We start from the raw sequence: 23,840 nt of genomic DNA, 5'->3' as shown, positions 1-23,840 counted from the left end.
ATCATTTCCCATCTGACATTGGGTTAAATGGGAGAAAACCTTTCGCCCTTTTCGATGCAACCAAAGCAAAGATTTTTTTTGAGAAGGTACCAGAATCAAGAATGGATTTGGAAGATCCGGGGAAGCATCTCCCCATGTTTTTAAAGGCTTTAATTTCCAAGGGTTGTCAGGCTTTGGTATGTGGATCCGTCGGTCTGTTGACAGACGAACATTTGCATTTCCCATGCTCAACCATGGGAATGTCCAATGGAGGAAGCCTCTGCAGAAAAGCTTGGAATGCCTCATCCTCCGTCCACCCCGATCTCAAATGATGAATTCGGCTTTTCGAAGGGCTTGTTAGCTAATACCTTAAGGGAATGTGAAAGCATTTTTTTGCCGATGAATGTTCTAGTTGGTTAAGCCGGTATCAAAATATCCTACAAGCCAAATATAATGAGAACAAATGTTACTATGGTTTAATTGGGAGTTATTTGAAAATGTCCGCAATTTGTTTGGCCAAGGAAGTTTTTACGGTTCCTTTTCAGGGAATGTAATTTCATTTGATATTTGCTTTACCATCGAATTTGCATTACAGTTTGTTACACCGATGACTTTTCAACATAATTTTACTTGATTTTTTTTCTTCAATATCCCTTACACGCACTTTTCCGTTGCAAATAGTCCCGGGTAATAAATAAGCTAGATTATAGATTTCGAAATCGTACAATCAAACGACCTGAAACTGTAACTAAATTTCTGAACAAGGAACCATCAAACACCAAAAGTTCAAGAGACCCCTAAAAATTCGTTCACTACAATATCCGAATACACGGGCTTAAAATATACATAGACTCTATATTGAAAAGTGACTGAAGTGTGGCACGTCTTTTTGCTTGTTGCTCTTAATCTAACCGAGGTTTAGCCATTTCTGAACAGCCAAAACAATCATTTATTTTCGCCTTTCTCTGCATCGATTTGTCCCGGATCTGAGTCTTTCCGCCGTTACGTGATCTGTGAGTCTTTCTGGCCAGGGTGACGAGCTCAGGCACTGACTTTGGGACATTTAACGCAATGGTTGTGGTCCTAACATTAAGAATGGAAGCTTCCGAAACACCGGAATCTCCTCATTTTTCTCATCTTGACAATCACAGCTCAGAAAACGATTGATTCATTTCTTGTTATGAGTGTTTTAATTTGGATGGCTATATGTAGTCATTGGTCACTCTGCTTGTTGATCAACATGTGACAGATTTGTGGAGTGAATTTGAGGCGGAAACTCGGTGTGCGTCGTGATGACTACTCGAGGGAAAAAAGAGTTTTTGACCACTATTTCCGTGGCGGAAAAGGACGTGCAAAGCTTGCTGGATCGAAGCGTGGCCTTATTCGACCAGAATGACGGACTTCGTTTCGAGTTCTTCCAACAAATCTGGCAAGAAATGAGGTTTCCTTGGGTGAGACCAAGACTGAAAATGTGTTTTTGTGAAGGATTTTCGGATTCCACGCGCCAAATGCATTTGGCCGGGAAATCGAACTCGAATGTCTAACGACAAATAGCAATAATCTCGTTTTAATGGATTTCAGATCTTTCTTGGACAAGACAATTTCCGTGATGTCTACGAGTTGACGGAAGATTTGTTGACTTTGATCAAAGGCCATCTGATTTTGGCGGACAACGATTTTGCCCTCAGAGCCGCCAGTTTGTACACTTTGTACGGCGTCTACTGGAAACAACCCATTCGACCTCGGGTGGGTGGATGGGTGGGGGTTTAAAGAAAGACCCGAATATCCCAGACATTCACTTGTAGATATGTGTAGTATATATCGTAGCAGTTGATCGTTAATGGATTTTAATCATGTTCAAGATGGTCCGAGTGCAATCCATTTTTAACGGCTGTTACTCTCTTTGCGTGAAGTTCATTCAATTACTTACAAATTCTAGAAGTCAAGAAGCTTAAACTTGCTCTTCTCTTCCAATGAAATGGTATCCAAAGGCGAACTCGCCAAAGGTACTACATCCATGGCGACTTTCTTCAAGCCACGTTGTTATCAATATCAAGTTCATAAGTTCATGCGAAGAAAGCAACGACCGATGCATGAATAGCGATTCTATGATGAATCCTGCCCATCAATGACCAAGTGACGGATGAAATAATCCCTCCGCATGAATACACTTCTTGGGTCCAAGCTGTTTTAAATTCAACGATTAAGGTTGTTTTCCGGCACAACATCTTTGAGACTGAAACAAGGATTGAAATACCAATCCAAATAATTGTTCCGCAAGATAACCATAATGCAAAGATCAGTTAAGAGCATGCTTCTAATATTATACGAGTGTACGCGTAAGTTAAGAAGGAGCATGTGAATACAAATAGTACATTCCTTGGACCACTGGAAAGTTTAGTGGTTCAAAATAAAAAATCGAAATAAAAAATAAGAAATGATGCAAGACAGTAAAAACATGACGAGTTATGTCATCGTCAAAGCCGAAAAAGGCAGCGGAGAAATAGATTCCTTTGTCTGAAATGAAATCCCTTTTCTTATGTTCTTTTCTGTTCTTAGCTACGCATCCGATTGAATAAAGATGAGTACACATCGTGTCAGACCTTTATTGAGGAGTGTCGCGAGGAACAACATTGGGACCTGATTTACTGTTGGACTAGGCTTCTCTCCAATTACGCCGTGGAATTTACCGGACCCAGTTAGGACTTCAATACCGTTTCTCCCACTTTCTCCTATCGTTGATCTCCTATCTCCTCTATATAGGCGTAATCATGGGCGTGGAGGCGGGCGTGACGTGGGAGACCAGGAGTTCCCAAGACCAACGTATCCTCGCCTACAAGCTCAATCCTTTCAGTTCCAACGAGATCCAGTCCTGCTTCGGGCGGATTGCACAAACGCACCAGCATTACATGACCATCCGCAACGCCCTCCGAAATGTGGATCCGCAATCGGAAGCCGGATTGTCGCTGGTGTCCGAAGACTTGCCCGAGGCTTTAGAGGCTATCCAAGATAACATCGCCGGTGGGGGAACATCGTCCCGAGAGAAAGGTCCGGGATCGAAGAAGATGGATGAGGGACAAGTGGAAGAGACATCGCCTTCCACTGATGAGACGGGGCCATCCATTGGAGATCGGCGACAACGACTCATTCAAGGCGCGTTTGCCACGGGCGGTGAAACTTCCCGTCAGAAACAGCTCAAGGTCAGTGTCTCCATCATCGCCCTAGATGGATTTGCATTCGCAGTCACTCCCTATCAGCATTACTGATTTTTTTTTGTTTAACGATTTGGAAACAAACACACACAATGAGTAGCTTATATTATATAATAATATTGAAATGTGAAAATTTTGGAGGAGCATGTTATAATTGGAATATTCTTTTTCCCAAGACCTTCTTACCCGACTCAACAACTGCCAATGATCCGGATTACAACAACGAAGAAGAAGAATATGACCAGACCGACGAAGACTCTGAGGATGAGGAGTACAACTCGTCCAAGAGGGTCAAGAAACCCAAGAAATCCTCACCATTCTTGGAAGATCGGCGAGGCACGCTCAGATGTAAAGACCAGGAAGGTAATTATCAGTGGGAGGGAAGCGCTCATATTCGAGGACATCTTCTCATGGTTTCTCTCTTGGTTGTTGTCAAATTTAATAGGGCTTCATCCGGCGTTTCCGCCCAATGATCGACTTGAGATGGAACTGGCTAAAGCCGAAAGTCGCTTGAAGATTGACATTTCAACGCCCTTCCGATCCCTTCCCAAAGTCCAGGATGAGGATGAGTCTACGGCCAAGCCTAAAGGCCAAGCCAAAGACAAGGCCCAAGGCAAGACCAAAGGCAAAGCCCAAGGCAAGACCAAAGGCAAGACCAGGCAGAGAGCGAAACGATAAGGTCACGTTAAGGATGACGACAAATCAAAGTGCAAAGTCTAGGGTGCGAGTTCTTTAACGTAAAGATGCCTTTTTGGGATGTGATATTGTTATGTTTTGCCTCAATCGAACCATCTATTGGAAATTATTAAATGGATCAGTCAGGGTGTGATTTGACATTGTTATCACTTTTTTTTTGTTTTGTTTTCGACATCAAGAAGTATGATGGCAGGCTTGATGACCTTTTTTGTACCTTTTGCGAGGTTGGGTGAAAAAGGCTTTGTCCCATATTGTTGGATGGAGGAAACAACTCAACAACACACTAACATAGTTGCTTCTCCTCCCCATGCACATCCTCCCTCCCTCCCTCCTTCTTGCTCATAATTTCATCCATCAATCCTTAAAAAAGGAGATAAGACGCCCTGGACCAAGTCTTGGCTAATGCTGCTTCATAAACGCATCCCAATGCTGCAAAATGAAAGAAAATAGACTGGCCTCTTTGATCGCTCTCCGACGATGCATGAAACAGTACAAGCATCAAACTGTGGCCACGCCTCTTCACGCCCTCGTAGTGCCTTCCAGTGACGCCCATAACTCGGAATATCTGGCCGATCGAGACAAACGGAGAGCCTTCATTTCCGGCTTTAATGGATCCAGAGGTGAATTGCGTCTGTCTCTGATGGCAGATTTATGAACTAAATCGTTTCAGGCCTTTCCGTGATAACGCCCCATGAGGCGTTGCTATGGACGGATGGGCGTTACTTCTTGCAAGCCGAACGGGAGCTGGACGAGAACTGGACCTTAATGAAAGAGGGCGTGCCGGAGGTGCCGCCCTATCAAAATTGGTTGGCCCAACACTTGGAACCCGGTCAGACGGTGGGGGTTGACCCCATGACCTTGACCCATGACTCTTGGCGAGTCCTGGAGGACGCCTTGGTCAACGCTCAAATCGCCCTGGTCGCCACTGAAGAAAACCTGGTGGACAAGGTAGTACGCTCAAATATGAATCTGAATGTTTGGAAAGGGATGCAGGGACGCTCAAGTGGAACGTCGGCCATTCCCATTTGAAACCGTGGATTGCATTGATTCTTCAAACAGGCTTGGCTACAATTGGCACAATGGATCTCAGTTTTCACCTTGATCAAACGACTGCAAAGAAAGGTGTATACGGTGTATACCCTCTCAGAGCTCAGTACATAACAGGGCCCCGAATGAATGAGCAATGCTCTCCTGCCACTAACTCTTCATTGGTTGAGTTACAGAGTTATATAGAGAGTTGTAAGGGGCATAAGTTTTGATCTAGTCGTTCGATCACCTTGAAAATAAAAAAAAAACGGAATTCCAGCCACTTGTAGTTAATCTGGTTTGCAATGTGGTTACAGCCGCAACTGCTAATTTTCAATCTTCTCGTCCACGACCATTTTTCCAGTGGTTCACGCTTGAGAGGACGTGAATTGAACTATTCGTGAATTATTTTATCTTGTTCCAGGTATGGTCGGAACAACCCAGTTATCCTGAGGACCCGATTGTTCCATTGGATATTGGATTCACTGGCAAGGATTGGGAGACCAAGATCGCCGAATGCCGATCCGTCCTAGTCAAAGAGAAGGTGGATTGCATGTTGCTCTCGGCCCTTGATGACATCGCCTACGTCCTCAATTTGAGAGGGGCGGATATCAAGTTTAACCCTGTGTTTTTTTCCTACCTAATGATCTCCCAGGAGCGCATCGTCTTCTTCCTGGAGGATGCCAAGCTCACGGACTCGATCAGAACCTGGCTCAAACCCAAAGAATCCGTGAAAAACGTGGTCCAATTTGAGTCCTATGAGTCCATCAAACCGTTCTTGAGCAAGTACGCCTCTGGCTCAGACAAGCCCAGAATATTGATGTCGTCAGATATCACATCCGGACTTAGTTCCCTAGTTTCGGCCAATGCCCGAGTCATCAAGACCTCTCCAGTGGCACTCTTGAAAGTGATCAAGAACCAGACCGAAATTGAAGGGTTCATTCAATGCCATATTCGAGATGGAGCTGCCCTGTGCGCCTACTTTGCCTGGCTCGAGAAGGAGCTATCGCACGGCAAAGATGTGACGGAGATCTCCGGGGCCGAAAAATTGCGCGAAATCAGAGCCCTCATGTCGCACTTTGTCGGCCTGAGCTTTGAGACCATCAGTTCGGTGGGCAGTAACGCGGCCGTCATTCACTACCGACCCTCCGAAGAGACCAATCGTGCTATTACCAAGGACGAGGTCTACCTGGTCGACTCTGGGGCCCAATACAGGGACGGGACGACGGACGTCACGCGGACCCTGCATTTTGGCTCGCCCACGGCCTTTGAGCGGGAATGCTTTACGCGGGTTTTGAAAGGTCATATTGGTCTGGCGAACGCATTATTTCCGTCCAAATTGGTCGGCAACTACCTCGATACGTTGGCCCGACAGCATTTGTGGCAGGTTGGGCTGGACTATGTTCACGGAACCGGACATGGCGTAGGGTCGTTCCTGAATGTCCATGAGGGTCCCATTGGCATCAGCAGGCGACACATTCCCTCTGATCCTGGATTGGAGGAGAATATGGTCATGTCCAACGAGCCTGGGTACTACGAAGATGGTAAGTTCGGCATCCGCATTGAGAACTTGGTCCGAGTGGTCAAAGCCGACACAGAGCACCGATTCAAAGATCGACAGTTCGTCACCTTCGACAACTTGACACTGGTGCCCATTCAGCTCAAGATGGTCGATCCCAAGCTCCTGAGTCAAGAGGAGGTGTCCTATCTGAACCAGTACCACTTGACATGCCGCGAGAAGGTGGGTCCCGTGCTTCGAGAAATGGGACTTGAGGATGGATTGAAATGGCTGATGAAGGAAACTTGTCCCATGGGATGATTGACCACAGAATGGGTCATCAAGATTTATGGAATGGTCAATAGAAATAAAAAACGCATTTCTCGAGCTCTGCTAATTTAAAACTAGTCTGAACAATTTGTTCGCGTTATTCATAGTTAATGTATAAAAACATATGTGACTCTGGGGGGGAGGAGAAGCGCAAAAAGAATCACTTTTACTTTTAAAAGTGTTTAGGAGATGCACTCTTGAGCAGGAAAATTAAAATAGCTAATGCAAAGCCTAAACCTTTTTTTCAACTTTTCAATATCTTATCAATAGAAACTTCAAATAGCAGGCAAAAAGATTAAAACCTAAGTCACCAGGCACGTCCTTAAGGTAAATTTTTGAGTTGTGTCAAAATGGTGTTTTTTTGGAAAGTATTTTCGCTTTTTTAAATACCCCACTCGTAGATAATGGAGGCAAAGATATTGAGCAGGTCTCATCTATGAAAGATTTAGGTGTAGTCCTCCAAGATAATGGAAACTTCGATAAACATATCCAGTTGAAGGTGAGTAAAGCATTTCAAATGTGTGGTTGGATATATCGCACGTTTAAGTCCATAGACATCATCACGATGCTTGCTCTGTTCAAGTCGAATGTCCAGCCAGCCACATCTTGAATATACTTCACCCATTTGGGCTCCAATGAGTTCAGCAGTTTTGCAAAAGGTCGAGCAAGTCCAAAGATTTAAGACTGTTTCAATAAAAACAATAATCATCATTTGGAAATTTCTTTCAAAAAACGCAGGAATCATTTCAGTATTGTTTTTAATTTCCAAGATAAACATTTTGGTGTGTTTTGAGGATTTTGGTTCAATATTTTGATAACAAAATAGCATTTTAATGTTGAGAAATATCATGCATCGAAATTAATGAGAACTGTGCAGATATCGCACAAATTGCTGTTATTGTTGTTGTTAATGATTCAGGAACTCGCGTCAGGGACAAGCTAAAATCAAGTAAGACAAAATGAATGACAAAAGTAAGGCGGGATCGGTAGGTCATTGAATAAACCGAACGGTTTGTTTCCGTGGGGTGATCTTTTGACAAACCAGACCAGGGAGCTGCTTGAGCAACAGGCTCACCCAGGAGTTGATAAGTCGACTGATTTGACCACTGTAGAGGTTGAAGAGGTGTCTCCTCCTAAAATAGAGCAGGAAACGACGGGAAAACAGTCTGTCTTGTTTACCGGAAGCAGCCTTGTCCTGACGAAGGAAAAGGCTGTCAGTTTGACCGCCCTAAATGGTGTCAAAAACTTCTCAAGAGAAGTTGTCTGTGAGAAGTACAATACGACGAAGAGGTGTTCGAAGGTAGATTGTCCTTTTTTACACCCGTACATGTGCCGTCAGTCCATAAGGTTTAAGACGTGCTTTAATGAACGCTGTAGCTCTGTCCATGTAGAAGGGACACAAAGGAGGCAAAGGTACAGACAATTTCAATTTCGTAGAATTAGAGCTGACCCTATGCCTAAACCTAATCCCGCCCCACCCCGCTAGCTTAACCCATTTAGCTTCCCCACTCCCTCTCCTCCTACCCCCAACCCTCTCTCCCAATTCCCTCCTCTTCCATTTAATACTAAATCCACTCCGATTCCTATAAACACCCTTAGACTCCGTAATCTTCCTTGTCCCACCCCAATTCCCAAAATACGTTACCGTTCAAATGTAGCTGCCCAACCCATTCCACAAACCCAACCTTACCCATTAACTCATTAACCTTTTACACATCTTCAACTAAACGTCGTACATTCAGGTAGGAGAAATGTCAATTTCGTAATAGTGCAACAATAGGGAGAAGCTACTTTCAAAGATGCTTATTATCTCACAAAAGTGGTTCCTTTCGTTTCTTTAGCAAAGAAAATAGTAACTAGAAGTCTTGGCATTTGAGCAAACACTTAATCAGAAATTATGACCACCATGTACAATCACTCCAGGAACGGGACAAATGGCACAGGCTGAGAAACCTTAATACTGGTGATCTGGTTCTCATGCGACCAAAGAACGTTAAGCGTTGACCCTTTGCTAAAATTGTCGAGTTTCTAGCAAGCACAGATGGCTTGGTCCGATCAATGGTGATCAGAGCTTGGGGGTTGCCCTTGCAAGGTTTCGCGTTGCACAAGACCAGTGTCCAGTCTGGTGTCTTTGGTATCAACCAAGCGTCAACACAAGGCTGACAATGTCCCGCAAGTTAGTAAGTTCGACCGTTTCAACTGCCGGTTTGGGAGTTTGGCGAGCGGGCGGCGCCCTGGTCAATTTCTTGAAACTTGGGAGTCCTGGTTACAACGTTTCTTTTGACAGTTGATGTGATAGGAGGAAAGGAGCCCACGTGTTCAAATATGACAGTGCCATGTGGTCCCCTAGCTCCCCCGACCGTAATCCGTGCGATTAATATTTATGGAGCGGTGTTGAAAGTGAGTCAAACACACGTCAAGGTAACACCAGGGACCACCTCATCATCAATATCAAGGAGGCATTCAGGCAACTTCCTTCCTAAGACTCAGGTTGCTAAGGCCTGCTCTCACTTCCAGTCCCGCATGGAGCGAGTTATTGAAAAGTAAAGGCAATTTTAGTGAAGCACAAAAGTTTCTTCAAATATTTAGGAAGATGAAACAAAATAAAAACTGAAGATCAGTCTACTCATCTCTGAGCTCTTGCATTTTTCTCAACAACGACAGTCTTGCTGCTTTTTAAATTATATTCAAGTTTCATTAAGTCTCGTGTCTTGTTCCCACTGACCTTGATTCGAGTAATTCATGGCGATCAGGATCGAGGTTGCTTCATTTAATGTCAACCCGGATCTATGTTGACCAATGCGGATATGTTTGGGTCCACAGAATTGATATAGGAAAGTATAAATATGTTTTTTACAGGTATTAATGTCAAACAATGGTTTGTCACATCCTGTTTTGGGTTAATTGCCACGCAATTATTGATATACGTATACATAAGCTATTGTCTTTTCTCAGTTCATATCAAACCGTCCATCATGACATTCACGCATTTGATTGTCTTTTTGAGTATTGGGCTTTGCCAAGCGAAATTGCGGGCCAATGTGATTGTTATGGGAACCACTATGAGTCCAAATTTCAAGCGTTCAGAAGGGAGTAGTAAGGCTTCGGATTTCACTCGAAAAATAAATGTACCATGTCAACACATCCATTCATGTGTTCTTGGCGTTTCAGTCAGTCTAGTTTGTCCAGAAGAGCACCCTTGGGCGTTTTCCAACGGCACTAAATGTTGCAATACATTTCGGACATCTACATTCAACTCACTCCAGTTCGAGGATTCGGAATGCTTTTCCGCGTGGATCGAATGTCCGGCCAAACTTCCCCGAAAATGTGTGTCTTTAGAAAAACCGGGTACGTTTTACAATTGATACTGCTCTTTGAACCCCTATTTTTTCATCTTCCTGTTCATTTCCAGTTGTATGTCCCAAAACATATCCGGTTAGCATGGGTCTAGGATGTTGTGCCTCGGATCATGCCATTTTCGACCCTCAGAATGAACTATGCCGTGGACAGAAATTGGAACCGTATGTTTCAGTGCTTGAATGTTGCGCCCAATTTTTTGACAAGTCGATCTGCAAGAATAAGCAGCAGAGATGCATAACAAATTGTGAGTGCATAATAAGCTGGACTAACAATCTCGTTTCAACGTTTTGTGTCATGCTACGCCCTTTGACCGCTCAGATAGGAGAAAAATACCATAAGTGGTACTGGGATGGTTCGAGCTGATGGGCAAAAATTGTCTGAGCGCATCTCAATGCTCCAAAAAAACCCTCTCCCAAATTTATTATGTGCGCTCATTTCTTAAAACTTCAACGAAAAAAACCAGCAAATTGAATATAATTGAACCCGCATTGCAACTTCAGAATCCACTCTTAATAAAGCCCAAATGCATGGAGTACTGCAGTAGTGGAATGGAAAGTTCTCTGAAACCTCGCTAGAAGACGTTTCAGTTTTGCGTTACCTCGTGATCGAGCGCCTAAACATGAAGATCAAATCCATTGAGCACCCTCTCAGCGGCAGTGTGTCGGATCAGGAGGTAACGCGTAGGTCTACAAAACCTCGCTACAAGACGTTCGAGCTTCGACCGAGCTTTCCGCTCCACAACTTGCGTCCTCCATGCCTAACGGTAATCTTCACCTAGTGGTCTGCGATTAACCCTAACAACAAAACAAAGGCAAGTTTGGACATTTTTGAGTTTGTATCCATGTCTTATGATCGTGAACCCAGTGAGAGTAGAAGAAATCGCACAAAAGTCAAATACTCCTGGGAATCCACCCATTTAAGGCAAAATGCCAGTTTGTCATACAGGTGGGTTTTGTTGCACCCTGGGAGAAATTCATGTGATGAGTCTAAGCCTGTGGTGCATTAAGCTTTCACAAACAATACTGTAATCCAGGCGAACAGATATGTGAAAGACATTCTCGTCCCTAATTTCTTCATCCAACCCTTCCCGAGCGGGTTTGGAAATAATGGATTAAATTTTGAACTTTGTGAGTGGGAAGGCTAAGCATTGCCTAAAGCTGGTAATACGCAGGAGCAATTGTGGTTCAATCTAGGTCTCTCTAGTAGAAGAGTACGAGCATGAAAAGCGAGCTCTGACGGGCGCAGCCTCGAAGATCCAAGAATTTTATAACAATGTAAAATAATCAGAACCATTTTTAGGTGACAATGCGTGCTCTAATCCTGCCGACGACCTTTTTCACAAGGAAATTCCATGTCATGTAGATTCTAGCTCTGGTGTTTTTTTTCTTACTTTTTCATTTGAATTTGGTGTAAATCATCCAACTTCAACAAGTGTCGTCAATAAACGGATGTCAGGTTCGTTGTGGGACAAAAAGGGTTGCAAGAGAAGACTTTAGCTTGGCGTTGACATAGATAAAAGTGACTAGCACATTCAGTAACATCAAATACACGCAAACAATGATTTGGGTAATTTTCTAAAAACCCTCAGTGCTAAGGATTTACATTTACTTGACCAATCAGGCCAATCTTCACCAATCCAAAATGGCCTCACTCGAAATTTATTTTTGAAGTTGGGTGATTGCTAAATCACTCAAAACGTACTTGCGGCTGAATTGGCTTTTTGTTGTGACTAGTCTTGGGCGAGGTACGTTCATATTTTCAGTGGTTTAGGCCTATACTAGTACGTATCAAATGAAATAAAATATGTAGCCCCTGTTTTTAACACCATACATTTCTAGACGCTGCAGATCAAAGTAAAACATTACTTGAAGCTTTCCATCTTCATGTACCAAATTCATGCACAATGAGCATGTCCCTGCCGTTCACTCATCTTCAAGGGCAAATCAACTTTAAAGAGGATTCTGGGCTAACATGCTTGGAGTGTTTTCTTGTGTGTTTTCAATCCCACTGAGTTCAGAAGCAACAGCTCATTGCTCTGAAGATGAGTCTGTTGAGATTGACAAGGTCAGTCAAGTTGAGCGTTTAGATGATCTTGTAGTCAGAGATCAAGATGCTTTGGAGGCCATCAGAGACTTGAAACTCTCGAGTTCTCCTGGCCCTGATGGCGTGACATCTCAGTTTCTGATGAGATGCTCACAGGTTCTTGCTCCTGTTTTCTCGTACTTGATGTGTTGCATCTTGGATCAGGGCAAGTTTCTATCTTCACTAAAGTTAGCTCACGTTGTTCCAATTTTTTTAAAGGGGGATATAGGTTGCTCCCCAGTAGCTATAGGCCAATTTCTCTCACTTCAAATACTGCGAAGGTGTTTGAGAAGATCATGAAGTCCAAACTTGTTGAATTTCTTGAGGTCAATGAAGTCCTTCCTCCTAGCAAGTATGGGTTCTGAGCACATTTTTGCATGGTTCCCCAACTGATTGAGCATTTAGAGCAGGTCATTGAGGGACTGGAAAGTCACGAGTCAGTTGATGTTGTCTATCTTGATTTATGCCAAGGCCTTTTATAAAGTAGATCATGGCCTTTTGTTGAATAGACTTCATGACATTGAGAACCAAGGCAAAGTTCTCAATTGGATAGGAAGCTTCATTCGAGATAGGTCGTTAAGGTCAAGGGATTCCTAATTGACATATATGATGTCAAGTCAGGTGTTCCCCAGGGTTCAATCTTAGGGCCCCTCCTGTTTATAATATTTATTGCCCTGCTTCGAAAGCCTGATATTACTGCCAGTCTCTCTTCTTATGCTGACGATACAAAGTTAGTTTCTGGTAGGAATGGCCAAGATTCCATTAGCCTTGCAAAGAACCTAGAAAGAATCTACTATTGGGTTACTGAGAGTAAAATGGCCCTGAACGGAATGAAATTCCGCTCAATGACATTTGGGTCAACTTCTTTAAATACTCCACTTGTAGATAATGGAGGTAAAGATATTGAGCAGGTCTCATCTATGAAAGATTTAGGTGTAGTCCTCCAAAATAATGGGAAGTTCGATGAGCATATCCAGTTGAAGGTGGGTAAAGCTTTTCAAATGTGTGGTTGGATATATTGCACATTTAAGTCCAGAGATAGTGTCACGATGCTAACTCTGTGCAAGTCGATTGTTCAGCCGCATCTTGAATATGCCTCTCCCATTTGGGCTCCAACAAATTCAGCAGGTTTGCAAAAGGCAGGACAAGTCCAAAGATGTTTCACTAGGAACATCACAGGATTGAGAAGACTTAAAAAAGTTGGGACTGTACAGTGTTCAGAGAAGGTACAAAAGGTACCTGATACTGTATGTCTTCAAAAGCATTGTTGAGGTTTGTCCCAACCCATGATTTAGGGTCAATTCTAGTGACCCTAGAGGCTTAACGTGCATTTTGAGAGCACCTTCAAGCGTTCGAGAATCCAGGCTAGTTCAAACAATAAAGTCCATATCTATTCTTTTTCGGGCTCCTTCATTGTTTAATTTGCTTCCCTCTGGTATTCGTAGGGAATACGTAGGCGTTTTTGATCTGGTTGCACTCTTCAAGTCAAACTTGGACAATTTTTTAGATGGCAGTCCAGATCAACCCTACATTCAAGGACCAGCTTGGCGTGCCAACTCAAATTCTTTGCTGGACCAAATATCATTTAAAGATTGAAAGGTAATAAATAGACAAAATGTAACCTTCCATTTTAATAGTTCTGGGGATTATATTCCCTGTAGGGGTTAGAAGAGCCCGTAAAAAACCAAACCAAAAAAATCTTCTTTAAAGTTGATTTGCCCTTGTAGATGAGTAAACGGCAGGGACATGCTCATTGTGCACAAACATGGTATGTGAAGATGGAAAGCTTTAAATAAATGTTTTACTTTGATCCCCTGCGTTTCGAAATCTATGGCAAATGTTACAAACAGGGGCTACATCTTTTACGTCATTTGATAAGGGTATTAGTATAGGCATAAACCACTGAAAATATGAATGTACCTTGACCAAGACTAGTCACAACAAAAAGCCAATTCAGCCGCAATTACGTTTACGTTGTTTGTAGAAACTTTGGTCTGATTTGTTAATCAAGATATCTGGGCTGCCAGGCAAATGTTGAAAATTGCTTTTTCTTGGGCGTCAAGAAAGCTATGGCTAGGACGAACCTGCAACATGACAAGACTAATGGTGGAGGCCTGATCTTGGTCATCAAAATACGTCCATAATTTTGAGTGGGCTATGGTCTAGCGCCAATTGCTAATTCCGGCGTTTTTTTGCTTTCAAAATTGAACTTGTTGTGTCATTGAAGTTCATTAGTTCGTCATTTTGTTGAGGAGAGATTAGGTGTTTGGTACTGATTACCCTCTAGAGCTTTTATTATAAATGGTTTGTTAATTCATAGACCATTGTTTGATTAAACCACAATCGCTCCCGCAGATTACCACCTCTAGGCAATCCTTAGCCTCCCTACTCACAAACTTCAAAATTTGATCCATTCTTTCCAAACCTGCTCGGTAAGGTTGGATCTAGAGGGCTAGTCAGAGAAATGACACTCACGAGATTTCTCAGATTTTTTGCTCCGTCGCGGCTGCCTGGTGTGCGATGGGGATCAGCTTTAAACACATTTAGTTACGTGATTCTCAAAGTCAAGTTGCGAATTCAGGGAGCCAGTGAGTAGATGGCTCATTTGTCTGCTTCAGTTGAAACTGAGTAACACAAGAGAAGTCAATGAGCCCAACACCCTGCTGCCCAACTACCAAAATGTGTTCAAAGCAAAGTCTCATTTGACTTGGTTGGAGTGACTTTTCTCTGACAAGCCCTCTAGTTGGATCCAATGGGGAGCCCTACACGGTTTTGTGAACGCACATTTTGAAATGCAACAGTACTAAATTTCACCCTATCGCATTTCAAAATGTGCGTTCACAAAACTATCTGATCATCTCAGTTGGTGCAATTGGGTAAAAATCGCATCTCAAAATACACGCTCACGAAACCACGCGGGGGTACTCCATTGTCAGCTCCAAATTTGGTAGTTGAGCACCTTCTCCTATAGAGGAATTGCTATTTATTCAATAGCGGGGATCTTCTTTGGGTGGAGTTTACAAAAATGAGGCTTAAAGAAAGTCGACAAGGTCAAGACAGACAACTTGAATGCGTTCGCTATTTCATGGCGTCGAATTTGAAGAGAAGAGCGAGGGCTTGCTCGAGCTTCTCTTCACAGGAGAGGGCATGATGAAATGGCGAACTCGTTTTAGGTGTTGACTAAATGGGCATTTTGAAATCCGAATTTGAATGAACTACATGCCAAGACAGAGCTGGCTATTAAATACGCATTTTTCAATTCCAAGAACCGGCTTTCAAGGTATGATTTTCCTTCAAAACTAGTGATGGGATGAAATAAATTTTCAAAATCAGGATTGCCAGAAAGCTAGGAAAGTCAAAGCACCACCCTGTCCATTGTATGGTAAAAGGTTAGCTTTGATCAAAAAAGCAACCCTGATTTGAGCGAAGAAAAATCAGGGTTACTTTTTGTGACTAACTAACGTATTTCCGATGTTCCCCTAGTGAAGCCATATGCCACTGAAAATGTAAATTGGTAGCCCTAGTCGCAACCTACGGTGGTTATTTGTTTGATCCCATCTGTACTCCAAATCACTTGAAGCCGAATTTGACTTTATAGAATGTCTATTTTCTTCACGAGTGGCTGGAAACTTAGATTCCGGCTTCTCGTGAACACAGCGCCATGAAATAAGATTTTTAATGGTGGCCATTGGTTTCCTTTGCGTGCAGGAGAGGGAATTTTTTATTGCTGGAAACCGGTCCTTGTAAACGAAAATGAATTCTGCTGTGGAGATGGCTGAAGAGACGCAGTTCCCAACCACAATGGTCGAAGCTAATATTGCAACAATTTTAATCGAGGACAAAGGGATGATACTGAAGTTCCTGACACTTCAATTTTCTGAATTGAAGTAATGAATGAAATAATCACTACCTACTTTCCTCTTAAAGCCAAGTCCCTTTGTAATCAATCCGATCCGAGATATCAGTTTGCTCCTTTCGTTCGTTCTTCTAAATTGCTGCCTTTTCCAGCCAAGTAAAGCTTGTGTGGGTCAGTTAAGTTACAAGAATCATGGGAGTTCTACCGTTCATTATTGTTATTTTTGATTGTCGTTTCCTGGTTTGTAGGTTTGAATAGTTTGATTCAATACGCAAATGAATGCAAAACAAGAACTCATGTAGAAAATTCATGATGTTAGAAGCTTTGCTAAATCCATTAGCAAATCAAGGATCAACTCTTCCTTGTTTTTCTCATATTATTAAGCTTCGATTAACCCATGATGATTATTGAAATGAAAGAATTTACAGGTTTTGCATTGATTATACTTGCCCTCATGTCGTCATCCACTCAAACATCCTTGATTTTGTAATTCAAAACCTTAGTTTAACGTTCTGAGCTTTAGTGAATTTTGGCAAATTGTCCGTGGAATATGATACTGTGCAGGGATGATTTTATCTAACGTCCCCTATGAAATGGCGAAACACTGCAATGTCCCATACAACAACAATAAATATAGTAAAAAAGGATCTCAAAATGAAGGCCTAGAAGCACCAAGAAAAAAAACTTCCCTCTTCACCCGCGAAGAGAAAAAGAGCTTCAAGAGCTCGTGACCTCCTTGCTTGGCACTCCCGAAATCCTGATGTGGTAGTAGTCATCTTTAGTGATGAGAAACTTTTTGCCACCACAATAAAGTTCAGTCGTCAGAATGACAGGATCCTCTCTCGGTCATCCTCGTGCATCCCTGAGACCATTTGGAATGTTTGACGGACCCCAAAACCCACGCCCATTATGGTTTGGGGTGCCATGGCCTCCGATGGAAAACAATCCCCTCTTTTCGCATTCCTGATGGTGTCAAAGTGAACCAAGATAACCATGTCAACTTTCTTAAGTCCAAGGCTCTACCATGGGTACGGAGGGAGTTTTCCGGAAAGAAAATTTGCTCCCAACAGGATGGAGCCCCCACCCACACCAGTAAGATCGTTCAAAAGTGGTGCTTGGAAAATTTTGATGACTTCTGCACCAAGGAAATGTGGCCTCCGTGCTCACCAGATTATTCTCCCTTTGGCCTTTGTCTCCTCCATTCCTTTCATGGCAAAGTCAAGTCCATCCCCAGAGTCAAAAAGGATGCTCTCATGGCAGCCTCTGAGGCTGGTTGGGAGGTCATTCTGGAGCAGACTGTTCGAGTGTGATGCAGCGATTGAGGGCTGTGGTTTCCAAACACGGCGGTTATTTTGAATGATTTTTTATGTCAATAATAAACAGGCCGTGATCTTCAAACTACGTCTGCCTGAAAATACTGTCTGCCCATTATTGCATTTGGTGTAAATCTTTGTTTTGTAGGGGACCTTAAGACCTTAAATAGTGTCTCCCTGTACGATTTCTTAAGGTTCTATATATTTGTGAAAAAGTTAATAACTGATCTTACTCGGCCTCTCTTAAAAATATTAAGCTTTATTTTCCCCATTTTGATATCAAGTATGAGTTATTCCACTAAGGAATTTAAACCCTACATACATATAATCCTTAACTAAATTGCCAAGTGAGGACAAACCTTTTATCCCTATCCTGAAGAAATGTCAAATTAACTACTAATTGGAAAAAGGACTCTTTGTTTGCAACTTAATGTTTGCGCCTAATCTAAAGAGCTTTTGAGCACACCAATTTCCTATTAAAAGTCTAATTTCAGACCAAAATTTCTTTTGTTACTCTTTATAGAAGTATCCCAAAAAAGACTTTTAAGCTGCAGTAGAATAATAATCATCAACTCCGACTCGATTTCAGACGAAGCTTTCCCTATCCCTAGGCCGTTAAAAAAAATTCTGGAGGAAGGAGATAATTGGAGAGTAAGCGATACTGCTGCCAATGTTTTTGAAGATGCGTCGATGTGCAATGGCATACAAGGAATGTATTGGCTGCCGAGGAGTAACTCAACAATAAGTGGTTACTTCATAATGGATCTTGGACTTCACATGCAAATTCAGCAATTTAAAATGAGAAACGATTACCACGACGTTAAAAATTCGTAAGTTCCAAACATCTTTGTAGATTTGCCCGAATATTCCATTGTCGTTTTTACCGCACTTGTTGTTTTCAAATGTATTCCCCTGTTCTCTTTTCCCATGATACAAATCAAAAGATTTTAACATATGATTACGTGTTACCTCACAGTTGCGTCAAAACTGGTTTCGAATATCTAGGCAACTTGAAATTGACGATTATCGCTCAAAATGGAACTATTCATATTCTACAAGTGTGCCATGGGGGCATTTTCATTTAACTCCATTCTATCATTTAATCGTTAAAGAAAAATTAGTTCCGTCAGTCAATCTTATCTCTTATCCAAATACGGAAAAGGGCTTTTACTCGATCTTGCTTGTTTGTTTGCAGTGGCTCAAAGGACATCGAAATCAAGATTTCGAATTACACGGATTCAGCTTGGATGTCCGTGGTAAATGTAACTCTGGATGATCCCTTATTGTTTGGGCATTGTGATACCCCATTGGAAGTCATCAAGATTCCTCATGCCATCATCTGTCGCTATGTGTTTTTAATAGCTCACACCAGCTATCGGAAAGCTGCTGCCTTAAGATACTTTGATGTTGAATAAAAGGATCATGTTTATCCCAAACAAAGGCGTTACCTTTTATCAACACTGGCGCATATTCAAATGCGAGGGAGAATTATGAGTGTAAAAGTGATCAGGGTTTGCCAAATGAATTTATTCGAATTAACACATTAACCTCTGCGACCTTGTTCTGTAGGTCTTGAAATTATTGTGGCAAAATTTGCCGTTAACCGCAAATGGCGATTCTTCATTTAAATAGCTGGAGAGAAAGACAAAAGAACCAAATGGAATTGGTTCAAAAAATGAAATGAGACGAACTAAATCAACTATGCTTTTCAACCAGTTTCTCACAAACTATACACTTAGACTAAGTCTTAGCCTTTGGTACAGGCTTACAATTGGAATTAGGTTGAACTGTAACCTTGAAGTACATATATTTTACACCTTAAAATATATTTTGATAATTGTTCACTGAACCTTCTAAACTTTCTTGGGCTCCTTCATCTGCCAATTTGCTTGGAAGCAGCTCCGTAATATTTACTTGGAATAGGTTTCCGTTGATCCTGCAACAGATATTGATTGAGTCAGACTTGGACAAGTATTTAACCAAAAATCCGGATCAAGTAGTGACTAAGTGTGCTTCTTGTTTCCATGAAGTCGGTTTTTTAAAGTGCTGCTTCTTCATGTGTTTTAGTCTGAACTAGAATCATTCTATCATGTGTTAAGATATTTTCGTCAAAAGTTGATGAGCATTCTAACCATTGTGTGAAGCGATTGGAGTTACCTTATTTTGACCAGTACAACTTAACTTACCGACCGAAGGAGGGGCCCTGTACTTTGAGAAATGGGCCTAGAAGATGGACAGAAATTGTCGATAAGGGAATTTTGTCACATCAAGCAATGAAACGCTAAGGAACGACCAATTGAATTCGCAGTTGAAATGAAACAATGTCTCTTTGGTCAAGGACACCTTGTAGGAAATTCCAAGTGCGAACTTGCCACAAAATTGGACTCTGAGCTAATTCAATGTGCAATTCATACAGCAGAAGTTTTCTTTCGCAACCGCACAAACTTCACAAGGTTGGTTGTCCGTCAAGTTTTCTTGCTCAATGGAGTCGTATTCAAATGCAGGGGAAAATCTGGATCTGGTATCACCATAAACATCTTTCAAGGCTCAGGTTCAGGTTGCTGTGATTCTCTTACGCTGGCCCTCCTTGGTTCAATTACAAGAACCATTGAATTCCTTTAGCCATTCCGCAGGCCATTAGTTTCGGAGCGAAACATTATGGTTCCAATTCTGACTCCCACAATGGATGACGTAAGAACCGAATCATCAGTGTAAACTCACTTGTACGCCCACCTTGATGCCTTTTCATTAAGTTTAAGTGCCCTTACCGATGCGATTTTACTGGCTACCCGTTCAATATTCCAGAACGTAAGGTCATCCTTTAGAGAAGAGAACACTGTCCAAATGTATGAAGCTGGGCAGGTTCTTATGTAACATCTCAACGTGACAATTGGGCATGGAGTAATTGCTATATAACGCAGGTGGATTTTAGCCAAAAATGAACGAGAGGATATCCCTCCCCAGGCCTCGACGGGTTTGATTACAATTCAGTAATGAATCCCGTTTTTCTTTGCCTGATATGGGAGTCTGCTTTGCATTTTCCATCAACACCGCGCACGACGGCCAGGTATGAAAAAGAAAATCCCGTTTTTCTTTGATTTTCCTAGACCTGGAATAACAGAAGGCACTTTACCGCTTCTTCATTACTCTGCTGGCGATCTGGCCGATCTCAGGCCTCTAGCTTCAGGTAGATTGGCAAGTACTATTTTGGAATGTTATTCTTCGTCCTTCCAAATCCGATACCGAATTACTCCTCACCTGGCCGTTTGGGTAAATAAACCGATGTAAATCGTGGATTAATCCAATGTCACAGGTCACGATCCAATATGGGATTTCCCGATCTGTTCAGACAGAGAGCGAGATTTTTGTAACGCAAGAAGAGGGCCCATTCTGACTGTCCGATTATCTGGTTTGTGAGATAGAAATGTGACAGATCTTCGCTACTGCTCACGTAGTGCAGTATTCCCATGTTCAATGCTCGGACCTATGTTGATCTTGAGACGCAATTTGAGAGTGATCGTCCATTCGCTTATCTGCCCATCTTACGTACAAAGGTACGTACGTGTATGTACCTACATGTAGCTTTAGCATCATCAGGTTTCCATCGTTTAGGGGGTTGAAACACCACTCGGCTTTGGCTGGTGCACCGATGGATGCTTTGGAAGCTCCTCTCGCTCCTCACGTGAGTCCTCTTGACTTGGTGGGAGAAGCTGAAGTTACTCACGTCGTCAGTCCGTCTTGCTCCTTGGCCTGGACAACATAGGAGGAGATGTGGTGGAATACCAATCGAATGGTACGCAGAAAAACGCCATGAGGGGTCTTTCCGCGCCAGAAACATGGAGATTCCTATTGGATTAGAGTGAAGATTGTGTTAATAAAAGTGCTTCATCATGAGTGTCCTACTAGAAGATAAGTTTTCCGTGAATGTGGGTAAGCGGAGAAAGGACTTCAAGGTAACCTTGAGTCAGAAGTCGTTGCTATTGCAACCCGTGGATATTCTGGCGAGTCGGAAGATTGAGTTGGCACACGAGAATGTGATCACCACAAAACTCTTGCTGACTGACCCGGACAGCCCCCAAGATTGTCTGTTCAGAGTGGTATATTGTCTGGTGCCCAAAATCAAATGTCAAGTGTATGAGTTCTATCCACATTCGGATACCAGGGAGCCAGAGAAGTTGGCAGCCTTGTGGGTTGCCAGTCTTCAGAAAACCTTCAGCCTACCCATCAAGGTCAGAAGTCATCAGTTGCTCTTTGTGGTGGATGAAGGGCATGGCATGCATTTGTACGAGAAAGTGCAACCCATGTTTGATGCTTGCGGGTACAATCATGAACTGATGGAGGTTACGGCCAAGGGTCAAGTCCTCAAGCGCCTCAAATCTGAACCAAAGATCAACCGCTTCGGAGGCATCGTGGTCATTGCCAATGAGAGCCTCTTAGCTGAGGTCTTGTCTGGAATCCACTCCCGGGATGAGTGGAAGTGTCTCCTCCAGACCATATCTATTGGCCTCATCCCCATTGGCGGCGTCCTGGGTTTGAGCCAGTCTTTGAGTAGCCTTCAACGTGGATCCCACCACCGGGCAGACCCAACCTTGGCCGGGATTTTCAATTGTCTGCGAGGCCGCACCGCTCCAGTGGATTTGTTTCGTCTTGAAGGACACAACTTGAAAACATTGGGTGTTTCCAATCTGGGATTTGGTATTCTCCCCGACATTGCCAAGGAGTCCCAAGGTTGCTGCAAGTGTTGGATCCAGTCCTGGAGGATCCTCAACCTGCGCAGACACTCTTTCCGGATTGCCTATCTACCGTACCTGACCAGTGAGAACAAATTCGAGTCAATCATTAGCAAGGAGCATTTGGAGCTGGACAATCAGTTGCCCGATGGGATCCAGGGTGACCTTCCTCCGGGATGGATCTCGGAAGAAAACGATTTCATTGGTGTGCACGTCACTAACCTACCTTTCCTTGACGATCGTCGGAGCCTTGTTCCCAACGCAAAGATGAACGATGGCATTCTCTGGCTCTTCCTGATCCGATCATTGACATCCAGAGCAGATCTAAGGACATTTCTCAATGGACTCAAACGCAGAGAAGTGCCCCCTTTGGATGGAATCGATGCCATTAAGATCAGAGCGTTTCGCATTGAGCCATTATGTGAGGCACGTGCCGACCAAGAATACACTTTTGATGGTCAAGATTTGGCCTTTTCCACCGTGCAAGGACACGTTTTACCCAGTGGGTGTCGCCTAATGTGTGATCGTTACTGAAAATTGATATTTCCTATGTGTACAATCCCGTCACCCTTTCAGAATCGAGCAATTGATTCCAACGGGGGTGAAAGAGTCCAAAAATAAATCTGATATCTGACATTTTTCCGTGCAGACCTCCAAAAGGTTCAAGAGCACTTCCAAGGCACTTCAGTCATCTGTCATGGCCCAGGGGCAACAATTTCTCCCATACCGTGATTTTTTCCCCTGCTTCTCAAGCACGACCTACCAGCATGAGTTGAATGTTCATGAACGGACTCGGTTCATTCTCCCAAATTACCCGAGCCTCAATTCAAGTCAGTAGAAGTAAGGCAGTAAGTAGACTTGGCCAGAAATCGGACCGATTGCTGAAGCCAATTGACTCCTCCTTATCAAAGCAATTGCAGCAATTTCCAAGATCATGCTCAATTGAAGTGCTACAATCAATCCAATCTTAACCGTAAAGGCTCGCAAATGGGCTCAAAATGTGGTCAAAATCGGGTGAATTAGCCTAAAAGCCCCCGGACAGACGCGCTTAACGCAAAAGTGCCCATGGCAGTTGAAATGAAATTTTTTCCTTGGAAAGTGATTCATATTTCACGAGCAAAACGAACTTTTTCAACCAACTGCCGACTTTCAACCCTTCAGAGAGAGAGAGCTGGAAAAAGATGGAGTGCCTAGGTGCGGATTTACGGTCGCCTTGAGTTGACAAATTGGTAGTTCATCCAATTGTCAACACACAAAAAGAGCACTTTCACCGGAATGAAACAACTGGGAATGGAAGCAAAATGCAAACCATCCAAGCTTGACGGACGAGAAAACTGAAGTTCTGAACATCGTCAATCTTGTTGACAAGGACTTCTTTACACGATCTCCGACCGAGAGTGTCTCTAAAGCAACATCATCTCGCACCGACAATATCCACTCGATGAGCGAATTATGAAGGAAGGTCACGCATGCGATTAGTACTTTTAGGGGGTCCATGTCTAATTCCGTCCGAGCAACACACATCTACCTCAAGGTCGTTCCGTTTCTATCATCACAGCTTGGATATCGGTTCAATTTCTGGTGTTGGTGCGAAGAGGTTGTTGAGAAGAACAAAAAACACCTTGATTTTTAGCAAAAGAAGAGGTTTTTTTGTTCTTCGATGGGAAATCCAATCCCTTATCTTGTCGAACTGGTTGTAGGGAAGGAGATTGATTTTTTTGAGGTTTACCAATACAACAAGCGAGAAACATCCCCCCC

At 42.9% G+C, this 23,840-nt stretch overlaps 4 protein-coding genes across 6 annotated transcripts; all 4 read left to right on the top strand.

Moving 5' to 3' along the window:
• Positions 1-1,208: 1,208 nt before the first annotated feature.
• Positions 1,209-4,020, top strand: LOC131881960 (snRNA-activating protein complex subunit 1-like). The gene is made up of 6 exons (XM_059228960.1): positions 1,209-1,430; positions 1,561-1,725; positions 2,539-2,677; positions 2,743-3,179; positions 3,368-3,554; positions 3,637-4,020. The coding sequence occupies exons 1-6, from the start codon at positions 1,272-1,274 to the stop codon at positions 3,867-3,869; spliced, it is 1,320 nt and encodes a 439-aa protein (XP_059084943.1). The 5' UTR covers positions 1,209-1,271; the 3' UTR covers positions 3,870-4,020.
• A 137-nt stretch (positions 4,021-4,157) lies between these two features.
• Positions 4,158-6,798, top strand: LOC131881959 (xaa-Pro aminopeptidase 1-like). The gene is made up of 3 exons (XM_059228959.1): positions 4,158-4,507; positions 4,558-4,835; positions 5,338-6,798. The coding sequence occupies exons 1-3, from the start codon at positions 4,324-4,326 to the stop codon at positions 6,730-6,732; spliced, it is 1,857 nt and encodes a 618-aa protein (XP_059084942.1). The 5' UTR covers positions 4,158-4,323; the 3' UTR covers positions 6,733-6,798.
• A 2,225-nt stretch (positions 6,799-9,023) lies between these two features.
• LOC131882274 (uncharacterized) lies at positions 9,024-19,062 on the top strand. 3 transcript variants are annotated; one of them, XR_009373473.1, is made up of 5 exons: positions 9,024-9,141; positions 9,913-10,089; positions 10,154-10,345; positions 17,942-18,182; positions 18,548-19,062. XR_009373473.1 is itself a non-coding variant. In XM_059229371.1 (5 exons), exons 1-5 carry the CDS (start codon positions 9,717-9,719, stop codon positions 18,765-18,767), a joined length of 951 nt encoding a protein of 316 aa, XP_059085354.1. In that variant the 5' UTR covers position 9,716; the 3' UTR covers positions 18,768-19,062. The 3 variants fall into 3 exon arrangements, 2 of the variants coding, with proteins under 2 accessions (XP_059085354.1, XP_059085353.1); XM_059229371.1 differs by lacking the exon at positions 9,024-9,141 and adding an exon at positions 9,716-9,837; XM_059229370.1 differs by lacking the exon at positions 9,024-9,141 and having other exon boundaries at positions 9,717-10,089.
• A 2,180-nt stretch (positions 19,063-21,242) lies between these two features.
• LOC131882396 (sphingosine kinase 1-like) lies at positions 21,243-22,616 on the top strand. The gene has a single exon (XM_059229526.1). The coding sequence runs from the start codon at positions 21,243-21,245 to the stop codon at positions 22,614-22,616; it is 1,374 nt and encodes a 457-aa protein (XP_059085509.1).
• Positions 22,617-23,840: the final 1,224 nt, after the last annotated feature.

This window comes from Tigriopus californicus, chromosome 6 (genome assembly GCF_007210705.1).
Source record: "Tigriopus californicus strain San Diego chromosome 6, Tcal_SD_v2.1, whole genome shotgun sequence".
Taxonomy (NCBI): Eukaryota; Metazoa; Arthropoda; class Copepoda; order Harpacticoida; family Harpacticidae; genus Tigriopus; species Tigriopus californicus.
This window is presented reverse-complemented; position numbering and strand designations above follow the sequence as displayed.

What these genes read in the sequence shown, in the direction of transcription:
- LOC131882396 (XM_059229526.1), top strand. Translation starts at nt 21,243, where the DNA reads ATGAGTGTCCTACTAGAAGATAAGTTTTCCGTGAATGTGGGTAAGCGG.
- LOC131881959 (XM_059228959.1), top strand. Translation starts at nt 4,324, where the DNA reads ATGAAAGAAAATAGACTGGCCTCTTTGATCGCTCTCCGACGATGCATG. An exon ending in CGGCTTTAATGGATCCAGAG is followed by an intron (nt 4,508 to 4,557) that starts GTGAATTGCGTC and finishes AAATCGTTTCAG; the next exon opens with GCCTTTCCGTGATAACGCCC. An exon ending in AAGAAAACCTGGTGGACAAG is followed by an intron (nt 4,836 to 5,337) that starts GTAGTACGCTCA and finishes ATCTTGTTCCAG; the next exon opens with GTATGGTCGGAACAACCCAG.
- LOC131882274 (XM_059229370.1), top strand. Translation starts at nt 9,717, where the DNA reads ATGACATTCACGCATTTGATTGTCTTTTTGAGTATTGGGCTTTGCCAA. An exon ending in TGTGTCTTTAGAAAAACCGG is followed by an intron (nt 10,090 to 10,153) that starts GTACGTTTTACA and finishes GTTCATTTCCAG; the next exon opens with TTGTATGTCCCAAAACATAT. An exon ending in TACCACGACGTTAAAAATTC is followed by an intron (nt 18,183 to 18,547) that starts GTAAGTTCCAAA and finishes GTTTGTTTGCAG; the next exon opens with TGGCTCAAAGGACATCGAAA.
- LOC131881960 (XM_059228960.1), top strand. Translation starts at nt 1,272, where the DNA reads ATGACTACTCGAGGGAAAAAAGAGTTTTTGACCACTATTTCCGTGGCG. An exon ending in AAGAAATGAGGTTTCCTTGG is followed by an intron (nt 1,431 to 1,560) that starts GTGAGACCAAGA and finishes AATGGATTTCAG; the next exon opens with ATCTTTCTTGGACAAGACAA. An exon ending in AACAACCCATTCGACCTCGG is followed by an intron (nt 1,726 to 2,538) that starts GTGGGTGGATGG and finishes TTCTGTTCTTAG; the next exon opens with CTACGCATCCGATTGAATAA.